The sequence below is a fragment of the Callithrix jacchus genome, chromosome 11 (genome assembly GCF_049354715.1).
Source record: "Callithrix jacchus isolate 240 chromosome 11, calJac240_pri, whole genome shotgun sequence".
Lineage (NCBI taxonomy): Eukaryota > Metazoa > Chordata > Mammalia > Primates > Cebidae > Callithrix > Callithrix jacchus.
The window spans coordinates 12234357-12261447 of record NC_133512.1 but is presented as its reverse complement, the minus strand read 5'-3'; the positions used below and the strand labels follow the sequence as shown (position 1 = coordinate 12261447).

General features: G+C 51.1%; 1 protein-coding gene across 3 annotated transcripts in view; it reads left to right on the top strand.

Moving 5' to 3' along the window:
- GCK (glucokinase) overlaps nt 1-27091 on the top strand; it is a 39918-nt gene extending 12827 nt beyond the window's left edge. The window contains exons 1-10 of one of the 3 annotated variants that reach the window (XM_002751378.6): nt 12291-12500; nt 18033-18195; nt 19063-19217; nt 20317-20436; nt 21321-21416; nt 21524-21623; nt 23550-23733; nt 24737-24892; nt 25637-25870; nt 26097-27091. In XM_002751378.6, the coding sequence (XP_002751424.1) occupies nt 12453-12500; nt 18033-18195; nt 19063-19217; nt 20317-20436; nt 21321-21416; nt 21524-21623; nt 23550-23733; nt 24737-24892; nt 25637-25870; nt 26097-26241 (1401 nt within the window). In that variant the 5' untranslated portion in view covers nt 12291-12452 and the 3' untranslated portion in view covers nt 26242-27091. Of the gene's footprint in view, nt 1-12290; nt 12501-18032; nt 18196-19062; nt 19218-20316; nt 20437-21320; nt 21417-21523; nt 21624-23549; nt 23734-24736; nt 24893-25118; nt 25255-25636; nt 25871-26096 lie in introns of those variants that run through there. The other 2 variants (XM_078342341.1, XM_035253290.3) reach the window with 2 other exon arrangements.

Genomic DNA, 27091 nt, shown 5'->3' with positions numbered 1-27091 from the left:
ATTTGTGTTTCTCCAAACACCCCTGACATTGTCCTGCTGGCCTCTCTCTATCTGGAATGTCCTTCCCTTCCTGGCCAGTTTCCCCTAGTGCATCAAAGAAATCCTGCCCTGTTGCCTTCAGAAAACAAAACAAAACAAAACCTATCAGTCTCTTTCTGTTCCCAAAGACGCTGTAGCTTTGCTGGTATCCGGCTGCATTAAGTTGTTCATTTGTCTCTTCTGCTAGATGGTAAGCTCCCTGGAAACTAAAAACGAATCCTTTTCTAACTTCAGACTAAGCACAAATTAGGTCCTCAATAAACATTGAATAATGAGCGATCCGGTGTCCCCTTCTAACATGTTTTTGGTCATTGATACCATCATTCTGAGTACTTGTTAGGGAACACTTCACTGCAATAACCAACACAGCAAACATGAGAGTTGCGCGGTAGAATTGCGTTTCTTGGCCATGTCATAGTCAAAGGCAGATCTTTGTCAGCTGGGTGGGTCTCCTCCACACAGTCATTTAGGAATCCAGTGACCATAGCAGAGGTTGCTAGCGGTAGACCCAAACCCATGTCCTCTTTGTCCACTGTGATGACAATGTCAGCAACAGCTGGCCAGCTGTTCTGTAGTTCTCAGCCTCCCTTGCAGTGAGCTGTCTCCATGCAATTTCAGTGGTGCAACATATACCATTTCCATTTCCAAGTGTAGGCTCCTAAGAAGAAGGTGGCTCCTTCATGTTTTTTCTCACCTTTCTGTGGGCTAGCTGCAGATAATGATGAGGGTTTAGTGGGTGGATGGAGCCATAAAGTAGAAGAAGCCTGGATTCCTAAATGACTGTGTGAAGTGTTCCCTAATTTCACGTAATTGTTTCTTCATTTCCTGTTTGGGTTACTTGTTGCTAGTGCATAAAAATACAGCTGATTTTTTGTGTTGATATTTGTGTGCTACAACTTTGCTCAGTTGACTTATTATCTCAAATATTTTTGTGGATTATTTAGGGTTAGCTACATAAGATCATGTCATCTGAAATAAAGATCGTTTCATTTCCTTCTTTCTGTCTTAGTCCATTTGGGCTGCTGTAACAAAATGCCATGTTTGCTAGCTTACAAACAACAGCAATTTATTTCTTATAGTTCTGGAGGCTGAGAAGTCCAAGTTCCAGGCACCAGCTAATTCACTATCCGATGAAGGCCTGCTTTCTGGTTCATACGTGGCACCCTCTAGCTGTGTCCTCACATGGTGGAAGGGGCAAGATAGCTCTCTGGGATTCCTCTCACAAGGGCACTAATCCCGTTTGTGAGGGCTCTACCGCCATGACCTAGTCACCTCCTAAGGCCCCGCCTCTTTATAGCATCAGACCGCAGATTTACTATATGAACTTTGAGGAGACACAAATGTGCCTTCCATAGCACTTTCCAGTATGGATACCTTTTATTTCTTTTTCTTCCTTAATTGCTTTGATTAGAAATTTCTTCCCTAACTGCTTCACTACCATGTTGAATAGAAGTGGCCAAAGTGGCTCTTCTTGTCTTCTTCCTGTCTTAGGAAGAAAGTTTAAGTCTTTTGCCAATGAGTATGACATTAGCTATGGGGTTTTCATATACGGCATTTATCATGTTAAGGAAATTCTCTTCTTGTTTCAATGATGCCAGGGTGTTAAGTTTTGTCACTTTTTCTGCATCGATCAATATGACCATGTAGTTTTTTTGTTTTATTCCATTAATGCAGTATATTATATTAATTTTTGCATGTTGAGCTCTCTTTGTATTCCTGGGATACATTTCACCTGGTTATGGTGTATAATCCATAACCATGACCTGAAGATATACTGAAGAGGCTGGGTGCAATGGCTCATGCCTTTAATTCCAAAACTTTGGAGGCTGGGGTGGGAGGATCACCTGAAATCAGGCGTTTGAGAAAAGCTTGGGCAACTAAGCAAGATCACATCTCTACCAAAAAAAAAAAAAAAAAATTAAAAGTTAACTCAATATGGTGATTGTGCACCTTTAGTCCTAGCTACTCAGGAGGCTGAGACAGGAGGATTGCCTGAGCCCAGAAGGTTGAGGCTTCAGTGAGCCATGATTGCACCACTGCACTCCATCCAGCTTGAGCAACAGAGTGAGACTTCATCTCTAAAAACAAATTTTTTGGCCAGGTGCGGTGGCTCACACCAGTAATCCCAGCACTTTGGGAGGCCAAGGTGGGCTGATCACGAGGTCAGGAGATTAAGACCATCGTGGCTAACATGGTGAAACCCCATCTCTACTAAAAATACAAAAACTTCCTGTAATCCCAGCACTTTGGGAGGCCGAGGCGGGTGGATCACGAGGTCGAGAGATCGAGATCAACCTGGTCAACATGGTGAAACCCCGTCTCTACTAAAATACAAAAAATTAGCTGGGCATGGTGGCACGTGCCTGTAATCCCGGCTACTCGGGAGGCTGAGGCAGGAGAATTGTCTGAACCCAGGAGGCGGAGGTTGCCGTGAGCCGAGATCGCGCCATTGCACTCCGCCTGGGTAACAAGAGCGAAACTCCATCTCAAAAAAAAAAAAAAAAATACAAAAACTTATCTGGGTGTGGTGGCCACTCATTTGTAGTCCCAGCTATTCAGGAGGCTGAGGCAGGAGAATCGCTTGAACCCAGGAGGCGAAGGTTGCAGTGAACTGAGATTGCACCACTGCACTCCAGCCTGGGCGATAGAGTGAGACTCTATCTCAAAAAAAATGAAAAATAAAAAATAAATAAAGCCACATACACATATTTTTTATACTGAAGAATTTTTATTTGCTGGTATTTTGTTAAGGATTTTGCATCTATATTCACAAGAAATATTGCTCTGTAGTTTCTCTTCCTGTAGTATCTTTATCTGGTTTCAGTATCAAGGCAATGCTGGCCTCATGAAATGAGCCAGGAAGTGTTACTTCCTCTTTTATTTTTTGGAAGAATTTGAGAGAATTTATGTTAATTCCTCTTTAAGTGGTTGGTAGAATTAGCAGTGCAGACATCTTGTCCTGGGATTCTCTTCGTTGGCAGGTTTTTTAGTACTAATTCCACTTCCTTGTTATTAGTCTAATGAGATTTTCTGTTTCTTCCTGAGTTAATTGTAATAGCTCATGCGTTTCTAGGAACTTTTCCATTTTATGTAAGTTATCCAAGTTTACCTAAGTTAAAGTTCCATTTTAACTAACTTGTCTAAGTCAACAAACAATACTAAATTGTTCAGAGTATTCTCTCATAATCCCTTTTATTTCTGTAAAGTCAGTAATAATGTTCACTCTTTCATCTTTTCATCTCTGATTTCAGTAATCTGAGTTCTCTCTCTCCCCTCTTCCCTGCAATCGAGAGTCATTTAAAAGCATCTTAATTTGTATACATCTGTGAGTTTTCCAGTTTTTCCTGTTATTCATTTCTAGTTTTATTTCATGTGATCCAAAAAGATACTTTGTATGATTTCAAATTTTTTAAATTTACTAAGACTTGTTTATGACTAAAATATCCTTGAGAATTTCCATGCACATTTGAGAAAAATGCACATTCTGCTGTTGTTGGATAGAGTGTCCCGTATATGTTTGTTAGGTTTAATTGGTTTAGAGTATTGTTCTAGTCCTCTCTTTCTTTATTGATCTTCTGTCTAGTTGTTCAATCCACTGTTGAAAGTAGTGACCAGGTATGGTGGCTTACGCCTGTAATCCCAGCACTTTGGGAGGCTGAGGCGGGCAGATCATGAGGTCAGGAGTTTTGAGACCAGCCTGGCCAACATAGTGAAACCCTATCTCTACCAAAAATACAAAAAATTAGCCAAGTATGGTGGTGTGTGCCTGTCATTCCAGCTACTCGGGAGGCTGAGGCAGGAGAATCACTTGAAACCAGGAGGGAGAGGTTGCAATGAGCCGATATCTCGCCATTGCATTCCATCCTGGTCAACAGATTGAGACACTGTCCCAAGAAAAATAAAAAAAAGAAAGTGATGTACCGAAGTCTCCAACTAGTATTGTAAAACTCTCTATTTCTCCCTTCAATTTTGCAAAATTTTGTTTCATGTATTTTGGTGTTCTGTTGTTTATAATTTTTATATCTTCATGGATCAAACCTTTTATCAACATATAATGTTCTTTGTTTCTTGAGGCCATTTTTTTTTTTTTTTGCTTAAATTCTATTTGGGCTGGTAATACATAGAGCCCCCACAAGTCTCATTTTGGTTACTGTTTTTATAGAATATCTTTTTCCGTCCTTCTATTTTCAAATTCTTGTGTCTTTATATCTAAAGTGAGCCTCTTATGGATAGTATATAGGTGGATAATGTTTTCTTTATTCACTCCGCCCATCTCTGCCTTTTAATTTATTTACAAATAAAATAATTGCTGATTAGGAAGGACTTCTACCTCTGAGCTATTTTTTTCTGTGTGTCTTATACATTTTTAATACATTTAAGTTTCTCAATTCCTCCATTACTGGGTTTTTTGTTTTTTTTTTTTTTTTACTTCTTGATTTTGTGTGTGTGTTGTTACATTTTGATTCTTTTTTTCTTTTGATCGGGACAAGAGGCAGCCAAATACCTAGGCAGATAGGGGCGGGTCCCCCATGAAACCCCACCTTTAAGCCAAAAAACAGCCTAAAGGTTGAAAGACCAGACTGGTGGTCCCAGATGAAACCCACAATCCAGAGTGAAAACTTCTGATCCTGTTTGCCTGGCCTCTCCTGGTTTATTCTTTCTGAATAATCCATTTTAACCAATTGAATGTCGCCTTTTCCAATGCTACGTATGGCCTGACCCTCCCCCATTCTGAGCCCATAAAGGCCCTGGATTCAGCCACATTGGAGGGACTTCACCAACTTCAAGTAGGGGGATCACCCCTGCATCTCCTCTCCACTGAAAGCTGTTTTCATCACTCAATAAAACTCCTTGCCTTGCTCACTCTTTGACTGTCTGCATATCCTCATTCTTCTTGGGCTCAGGACAAGAATTCACATACGGTTGCGCAAGCCAGACTCAGCCTAGGCAGCACGAGTGGGCAGGTGGTGGGCCACCTGCAGCCGGTAGCATGGCCAAGTGAGGCCTGGGTGGGGCATTGCCAAAGTCCCTGGCTTGCAAAGTGACCAAGAAAAAAATTCTGTGTCACTTTCCTTTTCTCGTAATTTTTAGTTATTTTCCTAATGATTGCCTTGGGGATGGCAATTAGCATCTTACTTATAAGAAGCTAGTTTGAAAAATAATCCCAATGGTATATGAACACTCTACTCTTATACATCTCCATCCTTCTCCCTTTGTATTGTTATTACCACAAATTATGTTTTTAGACATTATATCCTCACTAACATAAATTTATAATTATTTTCTCCATTTGCCTTTTAAATCATATAGGAAAACAAGAATTACAAACAAAAACCACACTAATATTGGCTGTTATATTTACCTATGTAGTGACATTTAACAGTGTACTTTTCTGTTGTCAGATATCTTTAAATTACTACTTAGTGTCTTTTCATTTTAGCCTCAGTGTTTCCCTTTAGATTCCTTATAGGGCAGGCCTGCTGGTAATTAATTCCCTTAGGTTTTCTTTATCTGAAATGTCTAATTTCTTTTTTATTCTTGAAGAATAGTTTTGCTGGCTATAAGATTCTTAGTTAAAAGTTTTTTTTCTTTCAGCACTTTAATAATAATAATCATTAGTAGTAGGAGTAGTAGTATTTTAGCCAGAGTCTCACTCTATTGCCCAGGCTAGAGTGCAGTGGCATGATCTCGGGTCACTGCAACCTCCACTTCCTAGGTTCAAGTGGTTCTCCTGCCTCAGCCTCCTGAGAAGCTGGAATGACAGGCATGTGCCACCATGCCTGGCTATTTTCTTTTTCTTTGTATTTTTAGTAGAAACCATGTTAGCCAGGATGGTCTTGATCTCCTGACCTCATGATCCACATACCTCGGCCTCCCAAAGTGCTGGGATTACGGGTATGAGCCATTGCCCCTGGCCCTTATTATTACTACTATTATTATTATTTTGCGATGGAGTCTCCCTCTGTCATTCAGGCTGGAGTGCAGAGGTACAATCTCTGCTTACTGCACCCTCTGCCTCCCTGGTTCAAGCAATTCTCCTGCCATAGCCTTCCAAGTTTGCTGGAATTACAGGTCCCTGCCACCATCCCCAGCTAATTTTTGTATTTTTAGTAGAGATGGAGTTTCACCATGTTGGCCAGGCTGGTCTTGAACTCCTGATCTCAAGTAATCCACCCACCTTAGCCTCCCAAAGTGTTGGGATAACAGGTGTGAGCCACCGCACCCAGTGTAAGGTATAATTATTATTACAGCTGCCATTTGGCCTCCTTGACTTCTAATCAGAATTCATCTGTTAAACTTATTGCAAATCCTTGATATGAATGCTGTCATTTCTCTCCTGCTGCTTCTAAGATTCTCTCTCTGTCTTTGTCTTTTGACAATTTGACTATAATGTGTTTCAGTGTGGATTTCTTAGAGTTTATCCCTCTTGGATTTCATTGAGCTTCTTGGATGTGTATTTTTGTCATTACCAAATCTGGGAAATTATTTCACCATTTCTCAAATATTTTTTTCTTCCTCTTTTCATCTCTCTTCTTCTGGAGCTCCCATATACTTATGTTGGTATGTTTGATGGTATCCTACTGGTCCCTTGGGTTCTGTTCATTTTTCTTCTTTCTTCTTTTATTCTGTTCTGCAGACTGGATAACTTCAATTGCTTTTTCTTTTTTTCTTTGAGTTGGAGTTTCGCTCTTGTTACCCAAGCTGGAGTGCAGTGGCGCGATCTCGGCTCACCGCAACCTCCACCTCCTGGGTTCAGGCAATTCTCCTGCCTCAGCCTCCTGAGTAGCTGGCACTACAGGCACACACCACCATGCCCAGCTAATTTTTTGTATTTTTAGTAGAGACGGGGTTTCACCATGTTGACCAGGATGGTCTCGATCTCTTGACCTCATGATTCACCTGCCTCGGCCTCCCAAAGTGCTGGGATTACAGGCGTGAGCCACCGCACCGGCCCTTCAATTGCGTTTTCTTCAAGTTCACTGATTCTTTCTTCTGTCTGCTCAAACTGGCCATTTAACCACTCCAGTGACCTTTTCATTTCAGTATTGTACTTTTCAGATCCAGAATTTCTATTTGGTTCCTCTTTAATAAATTCTCTTTATTGTCATTCCCCATCTGTTCATACATTGCTCTCCCAAATTCCTGTAGTTCTCAGTCCATAGTTTTCTTTAGTTCACTAAGCATATTTAAGGCAGTTGACTTAATGTCTTTGACTGGTAATTCCAATGTCTAAACGTCCTGATGGATAGCTTCTTTTAAATTATTTTTATACTGTTATAGAGCCATTTGCTTTGGAATGCTTTGTTGAAAACTGGACGTTTTGAATAGTATAATTTGGAAATTCTGGAAGCCAGATTCTCCACCTCCTTTGAGACTCGTTTTGTTGTTTGTTGAGGGCTGCAGTCGTCCATTCGTATAGTGACTTTTCCAAACTATTTTTGCAAAGTATATATTCTTTGTTGTGTTTGGTCACTGACGTTTTTTTTCTGGTGTCTCTGCAGTCAGCCTATGACCTGGAAGAGTATTCCTTAAATGCATAGATTTTTTTAAAACCCAAGAAACAAAAAAACCTAGCATGTACCTTTTTAAAACTCTGATGGATGCCACCAGGAAGGCTGCTGCTGCCTGAAGGGGCGGAAACAAAGGCAAGCTCTACTCCGAACCCTCAGGGAACCACCAGATAAACAAAAGAAATTTGGTTCTACAAATTTCTGGAAGACAAGACCCTTTCTGCCAACCCCCACTCCAGCCAGCTGCTCTAGGAACACAATTACTGTCCCCATGGCCACAGCAATGTTGAAGAATTCAGGATGGTAGCTGGTTTGCCCACACCACTCACTTATGAGACATCAGCATGCCTCTCCCTTCATCCACTACTCCCATGATTGCTGTAAGTGTCCAGTCAGGTTCCAGAATTCTGAACTAGTTGACTCTTACAGGATGTTTTTCTTTCCTAACAAAATGTTTGGTTAGCTAGAACCAATTCCTGAAGTTCCCTACTTTGTCAGTTCCATGACATGATTCCCTAGGTAATTATCTTTTCAGACAAAAGCATCATTGATTTACTGTAGGACTAGCATCAAAGAGACCATGCCACCTAATCTATATCCTTAGCACACTGAAATAATCAGTATGTATTGGGGTAGGAGTTTGGCATTAGATCTGCCATAAATCAAGAGCCCATGTCTTAAGCCCATGTCTTAAACGCTGACCCAAGGGCTAAAATCTTTTGGTAGCAACAACGGCTACAAACTATTGAACAACTTATATGTGTCAAGAGCCTTATTTGCCTCATATCATTGAATCTTCTCAATAGTCCTGTGAGATAGGAGAATTGTTACCTGCCCCTTACTGAGACCTAGAAACATTAAGGAATTTGTCCAAGCCCCTAGACCCATTCAGTGGCAAAACCAGTCTTCAGACTTAAGCTGGAGACCTCACAGTTCTGTGTTACCCCAGCGTCATCCTGCCTCTCAGCACAAGGTCTTGGATGATTCTCCTACCGTCTCCCTAGGTAATGCAGAGGACTATTCCCTGCACCCTCACTCATGCTCTGCCCTTCCCTCCCAACAGTGCTGGCCTCAGGCTTTATCCCTGACACACAGTCCCAAACCTCCCTCCATTCTATCTGTTATCAGAGGCAAACACTGGGGCAGGACCAACCTCTGTGGCTACCATTGTGTACACCTCCACCAGCTTCAGCTGAAGCCTCTGAACATCTCCAGCAAGAAGAAGCCCCAAAGGATATTTCCTGTCCCCCAGTATATGCTTGACCCTGAAGCTCTCCCCATCTAGTCAAAAAGACCAAACTGTTGACAATCTTGAAGTCAGAGTGACCTAAGGGTGAATCTTAGCCAAGTCGCTTATAGCTGTTGTATCCTAGCAAGCCCCTTAACTCCCATGGGCTTCAGTTTGCCTGCATATAAAATGACAGCCTTCAGTTCACAGGCCAGTTGCAATCCATCTAAAGGGTCTAGGACATTCCCCTGGCATGTGGAAGCCACAGAACACACACCAATTGTGGTCATTTCATCCTGGCATGCTTTGCTGTCTCATGATTCTTCTCCCCTGGCCTCTCTCCCTGACATCCTGGCCACAACCCACTGCTTAACCCCCTCCCACTCACCAGGCCCTCAGCCTGCCCCTTAGCACAAGAGCACAGCCAGTCTCAAGTCTACCCTGCTGAAAGCAAACACTTGCAACATCGAGCTGACCTCCAGGCCCGGTTGCATCAGCGTGCCCACACTTGGTGCCCAGCTGGTACTGAGGGTGTCAGGGAACAGGCCAGTGGTGGGATACTTTGGGTTCCCTGGCTTTCTGGCTCCCACTATCTTTCCCAATGGCCTATGAGGTCTAGCAGTTTGATTCATTTAACTGTGAACCTTTATCCTTTACAGTCTGGGCCTCCAAGCTTCCATGCAAAATGGCAGAGAAGGCTCAACCTTTCTGTTTTTAACTTGATTGTTATATATTGCTTTGTTAATACACATTTACTGCAGAAAATGTGGGAAATACAGATAAGCAAAAAGGGAAATAAATTAAAATCACTTATACCACCATCAAGATAATTATTATCATGTTGTTATATTTCCTCCCAATATGTGTATTATCTATATAATATATATGCATATATATGACAAAAAATGGATCATACTATGTTTCCTGTTTTTCCCCCATGTCAGTCATCTACTGCTGTATACAAACTGCCTCAAAACTTAGTGGCTTCACCTTTCCATGTATTACGATGACAAGAATGTGGTATGACACTGTCCTATATCTGGACCATATGCTAAAAGATAGAAAATGATTTCTAAACTTATTTGTCTGTAATAACAAAATTTTATTTTATAAAATGCTTTTTTAAAAAACCTAGGGGCAAAAAAAAAAAAAAAAAAACATGGTAGCTTGAAACAACAATACTTTGTTATCTCACACAGTTTCTGCAGGTCAGGAATTCAGAAGCAGCTTAGCTGGGTGGTCTGGCTTAGTGTCTCTCCTGAGGCTGCAGTCAAGGTGTTGGCTGGAGCTGCATCATCTGATGGCTTGACTGGGGCTGGAGGATCTGCTTCCAAGGTGGTCCGCTCACATGCCTATCAAGTTGGAACTGCCTATTGGCAGGAGGACTCACTTCTTCTTAATGGATCTTCCCAGAGTTCTTGTGTGCATCCCCATAGCATAGCAGTTGGCTTCCCCTAGAAGGAGTAGTCCAGGAGAGAACGAGGCAGAAGCCACAGTCTTTTCTGGCTTAGCCTCTGAAGTCACATTCCACCGTTTCTGTATTATCATATTAGTTACACTGGCTAGACCTATTCTGCATAAGATGGGACTATACCATGGTGTGAGTACCAGATGCAGGGCTAATTGAAGGCCAGCTTCAAGGGTGGCCACACATTCTCTTTCAACAGTATGTCATGAACATCTTTCCATGCCAATAGGAGCAGATGAATCTACCATTTTTAATGACTACATATAAGGGTAGCATGATTTATTTAACCAACCTCCTGTACCTGGATATGTGGGTTGTGTCTCATTTTTTGATACTAGAATTAATCATCTTGAATATCCATCACCAAACCTGTCATATTATTTCCCTGTGATGAATGAAAAAGAAAATCAAGTTATGCCTGTCAAGCAGAAACCTGAGCAACTAATAAATGGGGGTACCTCTGAGACAGAGCAGGGTCCCTTCTGACTGTTCTTCTCTTTCTCTCCTCATTAAATGGGGAGTTCACTATCTACTGAGATATCCTAGTCCACAGCGGCACAGTTCTGTCTTTTTAGAAAGCTCTAAGCAAAAATAATATTCATCCACTCTCCTCGGGACAGCCCTTGAGCTATTGAAGACTCTAAGCATGTCCCACACATCCTCCACGAGCCGTCATCTCTGAGGCCCTTCCCTTCCTGGCCCCACTTCTCTGGACAGGCTTGCCCTTCCAAAATTCCTGGAAAGCAGGAACTGTTCCTGCTACACTGACCCTCAATTCCAGCGCAGTGCAGGCCTGTTAGTGTCTCCCCTTCACCTGAAGAGGAAGCATTGAGACAGGACAAGGGTGGGCACCCAGGAGGGCTGGCATGAATCATGAGAATACAGTCCTGGAGAATTAGCCAGTGTGGGGAAGCAGAGGTGCTGCAGCCCTTTCTGCCTTCACAGATGCCAATGAACATCAGCAGGTGGCCCCCAGAAAGAAACTCTAGGGGAGTTTGAATTGCCCTGGCAATTCAGCCAACCCAGGAAGGGGGCCCACTTGCCTTGGCTTCAGACTTTGTACACATCTTCAGCCTTTTTTGAGAACAGAATTTAGATTCTCCTCCACTGTGCTGTGTGCTTGGCCCAGGAGAATGGCAAGCCTCAGTGGGTAGCTGCTCCTTGGTCTGGCTGAATCAGAGGGCCTCAGTGCCACTCCAAACGTGGGTGTGAGCCCTGCCCCCATGAGCAAACAGTAGCTCAGAGCTGGGGGCTATGGGGGGGGGGGGGGGTCAGTGGCCTGTTACATGAGGTCTTCTGAGGCCATCTCCGCTCTATTTTGGGAAAGGGATCAATTGTATCAAGGGCTTTCTTGGGAGTGACCACTCTGGCCATTGGTGGGAGACCTGGCGTTCTGACAAGGCACCCTCGTACCCTGACCCACTTGCCAGCTCCAGCTAATTTTAGCAGGCTTTGGCAGGTGCCAACAAGTACATGGCATGTGGATGTCACTCTGGCGTGAGGCCAAGGAGGGGCCTGGACTAGAGCCTGGGTGTCATGGTCTCTGCCCATGGTCTCTGCCCCAGTTTTTTGTTTGTTTTTGGTCAATTGGGCATCTTCCTCCACCACCCTTTCCCCAAGTGCCATACAGACTCCTGGATTATATGAAATGCAAATCAAACCCCTCTGCAGATGAAAAGCCACTGGGGATCCCCTTGCTTCCAAGAGCAAGTCCAGACCTGTGCTGGCATGGGCCAGGCCCCCTTAGAACCCCCTCCCTGTCCAAGGGCATTTCAGTTAAGTGTTCTGTCCCAGGAGAGCCTGGTGACTTCCTGCCCGCACAAGGCTGAGGAAAGGAAGATAAGTGGATTGGCTCTGCACACATTCACCCGCCAGGCAGCAATCCTGACCCGATGTTCACAGAGTGTGGCCGGCTGCCCCCTGGCTATGTCCCCATGGCCCTGTCAACTCTGACCCCACGTGGGCCTCCCCTCCCCTTCTGGCCCTGCCTCTGACCCCATGGCAGGAGGCAGAGTATTTCAGCAGCCACTGGCTGAGCCCATTCAGTACAGAAGCCCTGGGCTGCCGGCCTCAGGCAGCTGTCCATCCAGGCAGCCACTGCCGGCCTCAGGCAGGCCTTGGGCTCCCAGGCTATAGCATGTGCTAGACCTTGGCAGGCAGGAGCATCTCTGCCTCCCAAACATCTACCTCTTGGTACCTCAGAGAGATGGCCATGGATGTCACAAAGAACCAGGACCAGACAGCCTTGACTCTGGTAAGGGTCACATAGAAGCCAAGGACTTTACATTGGGAAAGCAGCCGCCGGGGCAGGGCCCTTGGTTTTGCAGATTACCAAAACCAAGGCTGGGGGCAGGGAAGGCGAGCGGGCTCTGGGCGCCTTGGAAGGAGGCACACAATCCTCGGGGGTCCTGGCTAGAGCAGCTGTGCCTGCCACTGGCCCCTCCCCACCATCCTCACTGTGGCTGCCCACTGTCCAGCCTCTTGAGGGGCTCTAGGGCACTTGCTCGTGGAACTAACAGTGACCCAGGACACCAGTGTCTGGGGCCTGGCCTGGGGCTTTTATGTGGGGGAGCCAGCTGTCTGGCTCTCTGGGGGCTCTGCATGGCATTTCCAGGGGTTGGTGGATGGGAGAGTCTGTCCCTCAGGAGAATGTGGGGACTAGCCCAAAGTCACTCACGACTAGGTACATAGCCACCTGAGGACCCGGGAATGGAGGGGGCCAGGCTACAGCTGGACACGTGGCACTGGGATGGTCTTTGGGGCCCACCGGCCTGCGGCCCACTACCCTAATGCTTGGCCGTGTCCCCGGGGGCCCACAGCTCCACCAGCTAGCCCCCCCAGCGCTGGAATAGACAGCTTCCCAGTCCACGTCTGCCAAAGGTGGCACTAGAAAGCATCCTGCCTTTTTTACTGCATTCTGGAGGTGGGGCCACAAAGCACTGCTAGCATGTAAAAGAGACGGCATCCTGCCCCTGGCAGCCCTGCCCGACCAGCTCGCCTCTCCCACTGCTGTCCAACCTGCACACCCTGGTGACCATGTCCAGGCCGGTGGCCTTCAGAGCTGTCCCCACATCTACGTCTCCAGCCCAACTTCCCACTGAACTCTGGCCTCGCACAGCCAACTGCTACCTGGAAAATCGCTCCTTGGCTGGCAGATGTGTTAACACGCGTAGAGCTAGATTCCGACTCCCACAACCCAACTCGCAGGTCGGGTGGAACCTCTTCTTCCCAGGCCCTCCTGTTCGCTCCTCAGCCCCTCCCATCTCCCTTCAGAGTCTAGACTCTTACCCTGTCACCAGGCCTGTGCCCACCATACCTGCACTGGGGTTGTTAGGACAGACTGACGCCCTGCTTCCACCCTGCCCCAAGATGCCCCTGCTCTGCAGCCCAGTGCCTCCAGGCCTCTCACCTTTTGCTGCTCATGGCTCTGCCTCACTCCCTCCTTCCCTGTTCTGCTCCAGCCTCAGTGCAGGTCTCCTGCCCCCATCTCCTGGTAGTAGCTGCCCGACCTCGTCCCTGCTTCATCTGCCCCCATTCCTTTACCTGCAACCTGTCCCCAGCTTGACTAAGTTCTTTCCTGCCAATTCCCACCCTTGAGAGAGGCTTGTTTAGCTGTGGACTCTGCTCCTGTGCCCTGCGCTGCACCTGGCATTTGGTGGGCTTCACTGAAGAGATGAGGGTCAGACGCCCCTGTGGGATGTCCTCAGACAAGAAAAGCTGTATATTTGGCCATGGGCCCTGATTATGTGTCCTGTGACCTCTCGGGCAAGGTCAGCAAGAGAAACATCTGCAAGCCAGCTGGGGCTGCCTCCCAGAGGCTGCCAGGGGGAGGGACAGGCTCTGTCTATGCTCTCCTTCCGAGGTAACACCTGGGGCATGTCCAGGCGGCATCTCGGGGCTCCCCAGGCACCACCACATTTCCTGACTGCTCGGGAAAGCCCTGTAAGCTTGCACAGATACCCAGCATGAGGCTCTCCAGAGAGACACTGGTAGCTGGGGTCTGGGCACCAGGAACAGCTTAGTGCTGGGCCTGAAGGATGCAGCCGGGCTGGGTGAGAGGAAAGCTGGGAGCCAGTGCCTGGCTCTGTGGGCTTGGGGAAGGCTTTGCACCTCTGTGTCCAGTTTCCTCACTTATAAAAAACGGAGATAATAACAGTACCCATGTCCCAAGCTTGCTGTAGCAATGATAGGGAGGGGCGCCCAGAGCGGGTCTGGCACAAGGAAGTGTGCAGCAGCCTGAGTCCCTGCCACTGGGCTTGTCCTGGGGGTCTGTGAGGCTGACCTCAGCCCCACAACAGGACCCCCAGGCTTGTGAGACCAAGCTGGGTTAGAGCTTCCTCCTCGGGTTGCTTGCTCACCAAGTGCCAGAAGGGGGACTTCTGAGGCCCAGATGCACCCTGAGGAAGGGGCTTGCTCCCACCAAGAACAAGGCTCACCTTTGGAGGATGCTCCCCACATGAGAGGTGACCCCCCAGGTCTGCTGGTAACTGCAGCCTCAGACCTTACCACACCCATCCTCCAACCCATGCTCGCTGGGAAGTGTGTGAGGGGTTCTCGCAGGCCCTGCAGTGCGGACGATGCAGGGACCCTGCAGCAGCTAGTTAGGACAGGGCACAGTTGAGAGCCCTGTGCCAGGAGACCCTGGCCAGTTCTGCCACTGCAGAGAGACAGGCTCCCCGACCCCACGTCCCCTGCCTCCCTGCAGCCCCACAGAGAGTAAGGACCTACTTTCACAGAAATCCAGAGTTTTGTGTAAAAGTGTCTCTATTTTAAATAGACGTTAAGTGGCGGCAACAAATTTAAGCTTTTGAGATTATACAGGACAAATCAGATTCGCAGGCCAGGTGCAACTTTATTTACAGAAGTGGGATGAGGTCCTACCTCAGGTCCCATCTCAAGTTTTCACTTATGCCTGTATGTGTCCTTCACGGGAAAGGCCACAGGAGGCCCTGCAGGAAGCGTCCTGGTGTTGATTTAAAGTCCTCGCCGGTGAATATGGGGGTCCTCACTGTTGCAGCAAGGGGACACCCCATCTTGGAAATGCCCACAGTGCTCTGGCTGCAGAACAGATTCTTAGGAGAGAAACTGTCAGATCAAAGTTAAACTTGGAGAAACTCCGAATTGCCCTCTGAACAGATGGTATCAGTTTGATATGCAATCTCGGGATTCCCCGGGAAAAACTTTCTGGCCTAGAAGCCAGCAGAGCTGGGATTTACCCCAGTCAGTGGCAGGGCCACCTGCGGGCCTTGATACAGAGGGGGAAGACTTGAGCCTCCCCGACACCCTGCAGGGCCCAGCCTCCCAACATGTGATAAGAGCAACAACAGATGCCATGTACCTGGCTCTCCTTATCCTCCAAGTGCTGGGTGGGGAGAAGCATGAGGTCCCCCACAGCCCTGCAGAGGAGGATCACTCAAGGGCCCCAACTGTCTGACAATACAGCCACACTCTGATCAGCCGCCTGGGCACAGGCTCCATGCAACTGTCCTCCGCCAAAACCTCAGACTGAAATGTTGGCTCCTCACATGAAGAGCCTGAGGCCAAAAGACCAGAGTCCAGGTCTGTGGCCGCCAAGATAAGCCACCTGGAGAGAGGCGCAAGGGTGATGCCAGGCAGGCATGAGGGCTGGGCCTTTGCAAGAGCAGCATCGCTTTTGTTGGGAGCCCACAGGTCCCTCTGAACAATCTCGTCTGGAGGGTTCCCCAGGACTTCCTGCCAGTAGCCACTGTGTGAATGGATTTGGGAGCTGGCCTCGCCATGCGTGCTGGCTGCCCGTGGCTGCACAGTGATTTCTGTAAGCCTTTCTTCATCTGCAAGTTGGGTGCTGCTGGCACCTCCTCCCCGGTGCTGTGGTGACAGGGCGCAGGGTGTGAAGCTGCTGGTGAGATGCGCCTGGTGCAAGGCCTGGCATATGGAGGAATTCGGCAAATGGTAGATGCCCTGTTAGTTCCTGGAATCCTCTACATTGGTGGGTGTAGGAAACAAGACAGAGGAGGCAAAGGTTGTAGCTGTGGGGCACTGAGGACAGCCTGGATTGTTCCACAGAGCCCTGAGTGTGGAACAGGGGTGTGCTCCAGGGTTGTGCTCCGCAGGGACAGTTGGAGTGGAGGGCTGGAGGACTGGGGGTTGGGGAAAGCTAGCACTCCTGTCCCATGCTCGGAGCTGCAATATGGCGCCTGCTCAGGCGACAGCGGTGTTTGATTCTGTGCCTTCTGACACCGACTTCAGCAGCCCCATCCCTCTCTGACCTTGCCTGGGTTTAAATTTTACAAGAGGGGCCTGATGGAGAGACATGGTTCTTAACCAAAGATCAGGATCTATTAGGAATGCACTGGGCTGCAGGAAACCAGACACCTGACTCAGTGTGGCATAAGTGATTCTCGTCTGCTCCCATAACCTGCCTGTGGAAGGTGGGTCTGGCATGACTCTCTCTTCCCTGCATTCACAGTTTGCTAACAGCTTTAACCTCCGGCCTTGTTCCTCATGGTTACAGGGAGGCTGTCACAGTGCTGGTCATTACATCCTTACACAGCTGTGTTTACAAATTTAGGGAAACACTGAAGCTCGGCCCCCTGCTAAAATCAGGCTTCCTTTCACCTGTCATTGGCCAGAACTGGGTGACATGCCCAACTCTAGACCAATCATCAATAAGAGGAGGATAGAATTTCTGTGCCTACCTTAGACTAATCATTGGTGCAACGTGCTCCCGCCACCAACAAAATCTGAGTTCTAAAAACCGAGGAAGCGGAGGAAAATGGCCATGTTGCCTCCCGGCTGGGATTCAGAGCATCTCCAACCCCTCGAGCTTATGCGTAAGAGTGTGTTTCTGTGGAACAGATCCATAGCTTTCATCAGTGCATTTTTCCTTCTTTTTGGTTCAAGATGAAAATATCCTTATGATTATTTTTCTTACCACTGCCCAGAGATAACCATCGCATTAACATGGCCTTTTCTCCATGAATAGCACTAGAGTGCCCAGGGGACAGACACATAGCTGTCCACACTCCAGCTTGCTGGGGATGTGTGGGCACAGCCACATCTACATTCACAGCCTGTCCTCACTCTGCCGGGTGGAGAGCAAGCAGTCACACCACGGGCCGTCCATGCTCACAGGAGTGGCAGATTGGATCTGAACTTTGTGTGCTCAAGCAACTCTCATGTCAGAGCATAGGGACCCTCTTCCTTCTGTGGCCTAGTGTCCCCATTTCACAGATGGTTTTGGTAGCAGACACCTCCTCCTAGACGTTCATGCTCACTCCTGGCTGGCCCTTAGCCCACGTGTGCAGACTGGCCCATTTATTTTCTGGTGTAAATCCCAGAAGTCAGAGGACCCGATCTCTCTGACAGCAATGCCAGCCACCTGGCACCCTCCAGACAGGTGGCTCAAGCCCCAACCTGCCAACTCTCCCAGTTAGCCCGTCCTTTCCCTGGCCCCGACCTGAGGGATGAAGGGGGTGCTACAGGGTGCTGTGCCACAGGGATATCATCAGGGACAGAAGCCACTCTGCCCTCTGTGGCTCACACCACCAATACGCCCTGGGCTGCATTTGCTGAGCGGCTGGTCCTGGACTCCACTCTTCTGACTTTCCATCTGGTTTTACTTGTCATAAAGTTTGAGATGATGGGTCACCCTAAACCAGGGGTTAGAGGGTGAAAGGAGACCCACGGTGTGTGGGGGGAAATGCCCCGTGAGGCCCTCGGCATGTGGGTGCCTGATGACATCCCCCCCAGGTCCCCAGCCTACCCACTCCCCAGCCTGGCTGCTCCCATCCCCCTTCCCATGCAGGTGGAGCAGATCCTGGCAGAGTTCCAGCTGCAGGAGGAGGACCTGAAAAAGGTGATGAGGCGGATGCAGAAGGAGATGGACCGTGGCCTGAGGCTGGAGACCCACGAGGAGGCCAGTGTGAAGATGCTGCCCACCTATGTGCGCTCCACCCCAGAAGGCTCAGGTACCACCTGGAACCGGCTCCTCATCCAGACGCAGCTATGGGCTCAGCCCTAGCTGGGAGGAGCACCCCAGGCACTTCCAGACTCGCAGCCTTCCCAAGACAGAACCTCCTGGGGAGCAATGAAGTACTGACTTGTGAAAACAGTTCGCACCTCCACTCCTCTGGTCCAGCTCTGCTGCACTCTGGCTCACCCTGGAGCCGGCAAGCCTCGGAAAACTGGCTTTTTAAATCTCACTGCTGGCCCTGTGCAGTGGCTCACGCCTGTAATTTCAACACTTTGGGAGGCCAAGGCGGGCAGATCTCAAGGCCAGGAGTTTGAGACCAGCCTGGCCAACATGGTGAAACCCTGTCTCTACCAAAAATACAAAAATCAGCTGGGCGTGGTGGGGCGTGCCTGTAGTTCCAGCTACGCTGGAGGCTGAGGCAGGAGAATCACTCGAACCCAGGAGGTGGAGGTTGCAGTAAGCCTAGATCGAGCCACTGCACTCCAGCCTGGGTGACAGAGTGAGACTCCAACTCAAAAAAAAAAAAAAAACCCTCACTGCTCCCATTAGGGCACTTAGGGAACCCCTAGCCCAGTTCTGCAGCTGGGCCAGTGCGCCAGGTCCTCAGTTGGTCCCTGGGCTCTCGGTGACTCTGTCCAGGGCAGGAGTTTCCCATTGACTTTTCCCTGGCTGAGCTTTACCCCTCCACAGTTGGCACTGGTGTTGCCAGGTGTCCGGTGACCCCTTGTCCAGCTCCCTTGGTCCCCTTGTGCCTTCCCTCCTCCTCTCTGCAGTATCTGGGATCAGTCACCTGGGGCCTGCCCCACCCAAGGCCAGCCTATGGGTGCCCCTGAGGCTGACACACTTCTCTCTGTGCCTGTAGAAGTCGGGGACTTCCTCTCTCTGGACCTGGGTGGCACCAACTTCAGGGTAATGCTGGTGAAGGTGGGAGAAGGTGAGGAGGGGCAGTGGAGTGTGAAGACCAAACACCAGATGTACTCCATCCCCGAGGACGCCATGACCGGCACTGCTGAGATGGTGAGCACTGCAGGGACTGGAGCAAGGGGTGCCAAGGCCATGCGGGATCTCAGGGCCCGGCTAGCCCTGATGGGAGGTCTCATCCATCCACCAGGGGTGGGGAGAGCGGGGGTTGGAGGACCACCCAGCTTTAGAGGCAGCTGGAGGTCTCAGTGAACAGGAGTGGCCAAGTCCCACAAGGAGTCCCGAAGTCCCACAATCACCATCTAGCCAGTGTTCAGGGAATGGGCTGAGAAGAGGTTAGTGGAATGAGGCGGTGCACCCCACCCCTTCCCAAGGGACACCCCTCGCCCTCCACCAGCATGCACAGAAAGTAGGGTAACAGCAATCACAATGTCTACCCAGGTAGCAAGGACCCCTGACCATGGGGAGGACTAGGGTGCGGGGGACACAGAATGAGGCCTGGCAGGAGGCAGCCAAGCACATGGCCAAAGCCAGTTCCCAGAGGGGCCAGGCTCTGAGGCAGGGGGCTGCCTGTGGCCGCCAATCCTCACACCCCTTTGGCTTGCTAGTCTGTGGGCTGGGCATGAATCAAGGCACTGATTCATGGGGATGGTGTGGGGACCTCCCTGGCCCCAGCAGCCAGCGAGGAGCCTGGTCAGTTAGCAGAGCATTCAGCAGTGCCCAATTCCATGGAGCGCCCGTGCAAGGGGTGTCGGGACTGGCCTTCAGCAGGGCTGTGTGGCCAGGACGCCTGGAAGTAGGAAAGGAGACCCCGGGCGCTGGAGACAGAAATCAAGGATGTACCACCACCTGGAGCCTCAGGAACAGCCAGCCAGGCCTGAGACTGAACCTCACAGGGTTCAGCTGGAAGGGCTGGGCTGACAGAGCACAGCCGGGCTGGGGACCAGCCTGCCCCGTGTTGTCCTGTCCCGGGAGCTACTGTCAGCAGGTCTCTGGCATGGGGGAGGCTTAGGGCCTGAGCCCAACAAGCAGCAGCAGAAGAGAAGAGGGAAACTGCGAACAGGCCTGGCATTCGGTGGCACCATCTGGTGCATGCTCTCTGAGGATGAGCACGGCATCAGGCCCCGGGGAGGGCTGCCGGCCAGCGCCCCACGCCCGCCCCCGCCTGACAGTCACTGTGGCCTGCATCTTCCAGCTCTTTGACTATATCTCCGAGTGCATCTCCGACTTCCTGGATAAGCATCAGATGAAGCACAAGAAGCTGCCCCTGGGCTTCACCTTCTCCTTTCCCGTGAGGCATGAAGACATCGACAAGGTGGGCCAGGTGGAGGGACGGAAGGCAGATGATGGAGGCACAGGTGCACCACAGGAAGTCTGCTTTCAAATGCAGCCCCCACAGCCCATGCTCTGAAGGGAGATCTGGATTCAAATTGCAGCCCTGTCACCTGCCACCTCTGAGGCTGTGGAAAATACCATCACATTGGCTGATACTGGCTCTGGGCCCTGTGAGGCACCAGCTGGGATCACCACACTCCAATGGGAATAGCAGCTGGCAGTGCAGTGGGGCTCAAACTCAGGCATCTGGGCTCCAGCTCACCTGCAGGCCACCGCCATGCCACACTGCCTCTCTCTGAGTCAGAAATGTGAAGTGACTGAGATTCCACCCTCCCTGCAAGCTACCAAGTTGGCCTGCCAGTTACATCTATGCACACACCACACACACATACACACAAAGTTATATGTGCACACACATAAAACACGAGACCTTTGGGTCAGGGAGAAAGCCGAGTCCTCACTCAGCAGCCAGAGCAACATCTCATGGGTTTTTCTAAGCCCCAGTGTCTGCAGGGACACAGAGGGCCAGGTGGCACCTGTGCAGGCAGCGGGGTGCCTTGCAGGAGGGAAATCCTGATCTTACGCAGAGCTGCTCCCTCCAGGCCTTGCCTCGACTCTGGGCTGACCTCCCAGAGCTGTGCAGTACATTCTTAAATTGGCTGGGACTCAGCCCTGAGGAAATAGGAGCTATTCATGGAGAATTGTTCCCAACACCTCTTGAAGCCACGGGGCTGCTCTGAGCCTGTTTCCTCAGCTGTAAAGTAGGGTGCATACTCTAGCAGCCCTGGGCAGGAGGTGGCAGCAGGCCATAGCAGCCTGGCCCCAGCACATGTCAGCAGCCACAAGGCCTCCCTCTCCCCACAGGGCATCCTTCTCAACTGGACCAAGGGCTTCAAGGCCTCAGGAGCAGAAGGGAACAACGTCGTGGGGCTTCTGAGAGACGCCATCAAACGGAGAGGGGTGAGGGAGCATCTGTGCCTGCCGGGGGGCTGCCCTGGGCCCCCTACCCCCCACTGCGTGCCTTTCTCCTTGGCTCCCAGCACTGCAGCCTCTGTGCTTCGTGGCAGGACTTCGAAATGGATGTGGTGGCGATGGTGAATGACACAGTGGCCACGATGATCTCCTGTTACTATGAAGACCATCAGTGCGAGGTCGGCATGATTGTGGGTAAGGGCTCCTTGCGCCCCTGTCCCTTCCAGACTCCCAAGCCTCCCTGTGTGCAGCAGGCTTCCTGGAGCCCTGTGCGGTGAGGACCAAAGTACTTAACAACCGATGACATCAGGGCAGGGCCTGGTGCTAGATTCTGGGTGGTCTTGGGGTATCAAGATGGAAGGACCGTGTACAGTAGGAAGCATTTCAGCGCTGTCATGCGCATTCCTGCATCAGGTGGTATGCCAGATGCACATCCACCTGGCCATCGGGATTATCATTAAAACACTTTAGCTGGTAAACTGACCAACTGGACAGATTTGTCCCAGAGGAAGAGGATAAGCGAAAGTGGTGCCATCCCTTCCTGGGTGGTCTTTCCACAGGCCTGCCCCTGCCCCTGCCGCCACCCAAAGTGAAGGCAGGTACCAGGAAAGGGAGCAGCAGCCCGCTCGTCCCAGCAGAGGGGTCGTCCACACCAACTCGGGCCTTTCTCAGAAGTTCCAGAGGTCATTATAACAAGCCTTCAGTGAGGAGCAATGCAATCAGATCAGTTATCTGCTGTGCACAGGGGCGTGTGGCTCTATACTTCCCTTACTTCCATTCTCCCCTTTCAGAAGGAACATTTTCTTTAAATCCAGCAGCTAAATGTGAGCCTCAGCCATCCCTGGCTGTGATTCCCCGCAGCCCTTTCCGCCCTCTCCCCTGGAGCTCCCTGGGGCTCCCTAAGACCCTTCCACATGAACACCCACCAAGCCAAGCTGCAGCTGCTCAGCCCAGGTATAACCCCTCCTGGGGCAGAGGTGGCAAGGGGTTACCCACGGCTCACATCTGCCCCACATACACTCTTCTTGACTCTGCTCAGTGTTTCAAAACATGTTTATAACAATTACCAAGATCTAAAAATTAGGAGAATTCACATCAGAGTCTGGATTTCTGTTTGTTTACAAAAAGCTACAGGGTGGCCAGGCAAGGTGGCTCATGCCGGTAATCCCAACACTTTGGGAGGCTGAGGCAGGCGGGTCACTTGAGGTCAGCAGTTTGAGACCAGCCTGGCCAACAAGGTATAACCCTGTCTCTACTAAAAATACAAAAATAGCTGGATGTGACGGCACATGTCTGTAATCCCAGGTACTCCAGAGACTGAGGCAGGAGAATTGCTTGAACCCGGGAGGCAGAGGTTACAGTGAGCCAAGATTATGTCACTGCATTCCGGCCTGGGTGATGGAGAGTCTCCAAATAACTAACTAACTAAATAAAAATAAAACCTGGAAGGCTGGGCATCACTGAGCCCTGATTCCTACATGGCAGCTTGACTGACCAGCATTATAGTTGCTGTCCCTGACAGCTTTGGGGGTGTGCAGCCCACACTTTCATGCTAGCTTGAGGCTCTGCTGTCACCAGTTTGCAACTCTTAATAACTTGTGAACAAAAGATTCCATGTTGTCACTCTGCACAGGGGCCGGCAAATTACAAAATTCCACATCTGGTCCTGTCCACAGGAGCCTCTGGGAGGCTCCCAAGGGCCCACACCATGCCTTACTCACTTTGGGGTGCCATCCAAACATGGCTGAGGACACAGAAGCTCAAACATGTGCACTGGCAGTGATGTAAAACAAGGGTGGAGCATAGACAAAATGATAACGTCCCACACCCATTTCTTTGATACACGCTATTCCCCTCAATCCTCCCAGCCACCCAGGTAACAGGCAGGGAAGGTGTTACTGTTGCCTGTTAGGGAAGAGGACAGCCCAGAGAGCTGTTCCTGGCCTGAGGCAACCCGGGTCTTCCACCCCAGGGAGAGTTGCCTTTCCATTGCTCCAGGCAAAGCAAACAGACAGGCATGGGGGGCAGGAGGGGCCGTTCTGTGGGCAGGAACCAGGCCCTACCAGGGGATTCCCCAGGGCAGTGCAGCTCTCGATGACAGTCCCCCAACCTCCACCCCAGGTACAGGCTGCAATGCCTGCTACATGGAGGAGATGCAGAATGTGGAGCTGGTGGAGGGGGACGAGGGCCGCATGTGCGTCAACACCGAGTGGGGTGCCTTCGGGGACTCCGGCGAGCTGGACGAGTTCCTGCTGGAGTATGACCGCCTGGTGGACGAGAGCTCTGCGAACCCCGGTCAGCAGCTGTAAGGATGCCCCCTCCCCCACAGCCCAGGCCCTGGGCCACTCTGGCACAGCGGCAGATGGGAGCTGGCCACTACAGATAATGGGCTTGTTTTTAAACAACTCTGGGGAAAAGCAAACTGACAATCCATTCGTAAGTTCCACCCCTTCTGCTCAGTCATGACCTGCCCTGTAAAAGGTGAAGGGTTAGTCCCAGTTGTGATTTGAGGAGCCCAGATCTCTCCTTCTGACAGGTGATCTTGTGCATAGAGGAGGCTCTGAGACGCCCCAGCAAGGTTTCTGGGTTTAACCCAGTGTTCCCCAAAATATATATTTGGCCACATTCACAAAAAGAGTATTCGTCTTTTGTGGAATGCTGTGGGTGGGCCAGCCCACACAGAACTCGTCATTAATCACAGCTGTCACTTGTTAACTGCCTACTGTGCCAGGCCTGAGCTAATTACTTTATTAGCGTCCTCTCTGCCGCTCACACGGCTCTATTATTATAGGCCAGTAGTATTCCATTTATTTAAGTTAAATACGGAAGGTCATAGATTAAGCATGGAAACGCCAGCAACGTGGTGCTTGCCTCCCACCGGGCACTAACCCTCCAAGCCTTAGTTTTCCCAACCATAACTGGCCAATGAACAGCAGCTCCAGATGCGGCTAAAGGAGGACTGATGCTATAGATCCTGTGCTCGACGCAGGGCCCCTGCAAGGAAGGTTTCAGAGGGATTGGACAGGGTCTTTGTATCTGTCTCCCTTTACTGCAGTGGGCCCAGAGGCAGGCCAAAGTTGCTCCCGTGATTGAGCTGAACATGCACGTTCCTAATCCCTGACGTTTCCAAAGCTCTGGCTCATTAATAGTGGAAAAGACAAGGACTGGATGGGGGAGTAGGGATCACGGTGCCCCACGTGGCCGCCTCGTGACCTCAGTGGGGAGCAGTGGGGCCGGCTCCCGGCTTCCACCTGCACAAGGGGCCCTCCCTCCTGCCGGCTGATATAATGGAGCTGCCCTGTGTCCAGGTATGAGAAGCTCATAGGCGGCAAGTACATGGGCGAGCTGGTGCGGCTGGTGCTGCTCAGGCTCGTGGACGAAAACCTGCTCTTCCACGGGGAGGCCTCCGAGCAGCTGCGCACAAGGGGAGCCTTCGAGACGCGCTTCGTGTCGCAGGTGGAGAGGTGTGCGGAGGAGTAGGACGGGTGCAAAGGGCAGGGGCTGGGGACGCTGGGGACGCTGGGGCACTGCAGACTTGGTCTTAGGGCGAGGTTGAGTCCCAGGCCCGGGGACGCAGCGGCTGGAAACTACGGCCTGGAGCGGGATTCCAGGCGTGGGCGTGGCCCAAGGTGGGGCACTGGAGGCCAGGGAGGGGCACGGACGGGTCAAAGGGCAGGAGGCTGGGTCAGGACCGGGATGCAAAGGGAAGGGTCGGGGTCCCGAGACTGGGCGCAGAGGGCTGGCCCAGCGGCAGAAGGCGGGGTCCGACGGGGATGCCAATAGCAGGGATGAAGGCGAGCCTGCGACCCGGCAGTGGTCCCCATCCGTGAGTCCCCTCGGTGCTCCCTATCCGTCGTGGACACCCTCTCACATCACGCAAAGCCCCGAAGCGAGGCATGGTTGACAATCCCACGTTAGAGCGGAGACCTTGGGCTTAGTTAGAAGTAGTACTGACCAGGTGACTGCTGGTCCCTGGCTTAACCGGGACCCTCTCTCCTCCGGACCCCAAGCCCCAAACGCTTTGGCTGGGTGAGGTGAGCAGTATCACCCCCATTTCTCCATGGAGGGGTCCCGCCTCAGCCAGGGAAAGAAGCAGCCGCTCTGGGGACGGCTGTCCGGGGCCCCTTCCTGGAGGAGAAGCCCCGCTGGAGAGGGACCGACTGGCGGAGCGAGACTCAGCGATCGCCCTACCTCCTCCCTCCCCGCAGCGACACGGGCGACCGCAAGCAGATCTACAACATCCTGAGCACGCTGGGGCTGCGACCCTCGGCCACCGACTGCGACATCGTGCGCCGAGCCTGTGAGAGCGTGTCTACGCGCGCTGCGCACATGTGCTCGGCGGGGCTGGCGGGCGTCATCAACCGCATGCGGGAGAGCCGCAGCGAGGACGTGATGCGCATCACCGTGGGCGTGGACGGCTCCGTGTACAAGCTGCACCCCAGGTGAGCTTGGTGAGCCCGCTCCGGCCCCTCCTTGGTAAAGTGGGGCCCAAAAAGCGCTCTCTCTGAGGTTCCTTGTGGCTCCCAAGCTCCAAGAATTCGTAAGCCTCTTCTCCGGCCCCCTTGGCCTAGATTTGGGGGAAGGGTCGACTGCATTCAGGGCGCCCAGTGATGGTTGTGGAGGATGGGCTGGGAGGAGGGACGGCAGCTCTACTTCTCTTCTGCCCAGCTTCAAGGAGCGGTTCCATGCCAGCGTGCGCCGACTGACGCCCAGCTGCGAGATCACCTTCATCGAGTCAGAGGAGGGCAGTGGCCGGGGCGCGGCCCTGGTCTCGGCTGTGGCCTGTAAGAAGGCCTCTATGCTGGGCCAGTGAGAGCAGAGGCAAGCACAGGGAGGATGCCACAGTTGATGGCACCCGACAGGGAAGTGCTCCCCACACGTGCTCCCAGCCTGATGGGGCAGGAGGCCTGGCCTTGTAAAGACCCTGGCTGCCTGCCATCCCGCTAGGGAACCCTGAGTCATTCGGTGGGACAGCCCCAGAGCCCTAACAGGGGTGCAACAGGAGCAGGGACAGAGACTCTGGAAGCCCCCCACCTTTCTCTTGGGAATCAACTTCCCAGAAGGGAGTTGCTCACTCAGGACTTTGTTTCATTTCCACACTGTCAGAGCCGTGGCCTCGCCTGGGCCTGGGCTCTGAGAAGGGAGTGCCTCTGGACCCTGCTGTGGCCTGACTTCCCTAAGAACTCATCCTGTGTGGAGAGGCAGCTCCAACAGCTTGACCAGACCTAGACCTGGGCCAACAGGGCAGCCAGGGGCTGCTGATCATGCAGTCCTGGCCATTTTCTTGCCTAAGGCTCAAGAGGCCCAGGGAGCAATGGGAGAGGGCTCCATGGAGGAGGCATCCCAAGCTTCGAATACCCCCCAGAGACCTTTTCTCTCCCATACCCCCATCCCTGAGTGGCTTGTGGCTCTGGAATGGACCCTCACAGCAGGTGCAAGAGACAGAGCCCCTAAGCCCCTGCCCCAAGGGGCCCACGAAGGGGAGAAGGGCCACTTTGCATCTTCAGCTCCCACAGCACTGGCTCAGGAAGAAAACCCAAACAGCATTCAGCACACCCCAAGGGACCACCCGGAACCCCATCATATGACATGCCACCCTCTCCATGCCCAGCCTGAGACTGCGTGGGTTTTTTAATTAAAAATTTTAAAAGTTTTAAAACATG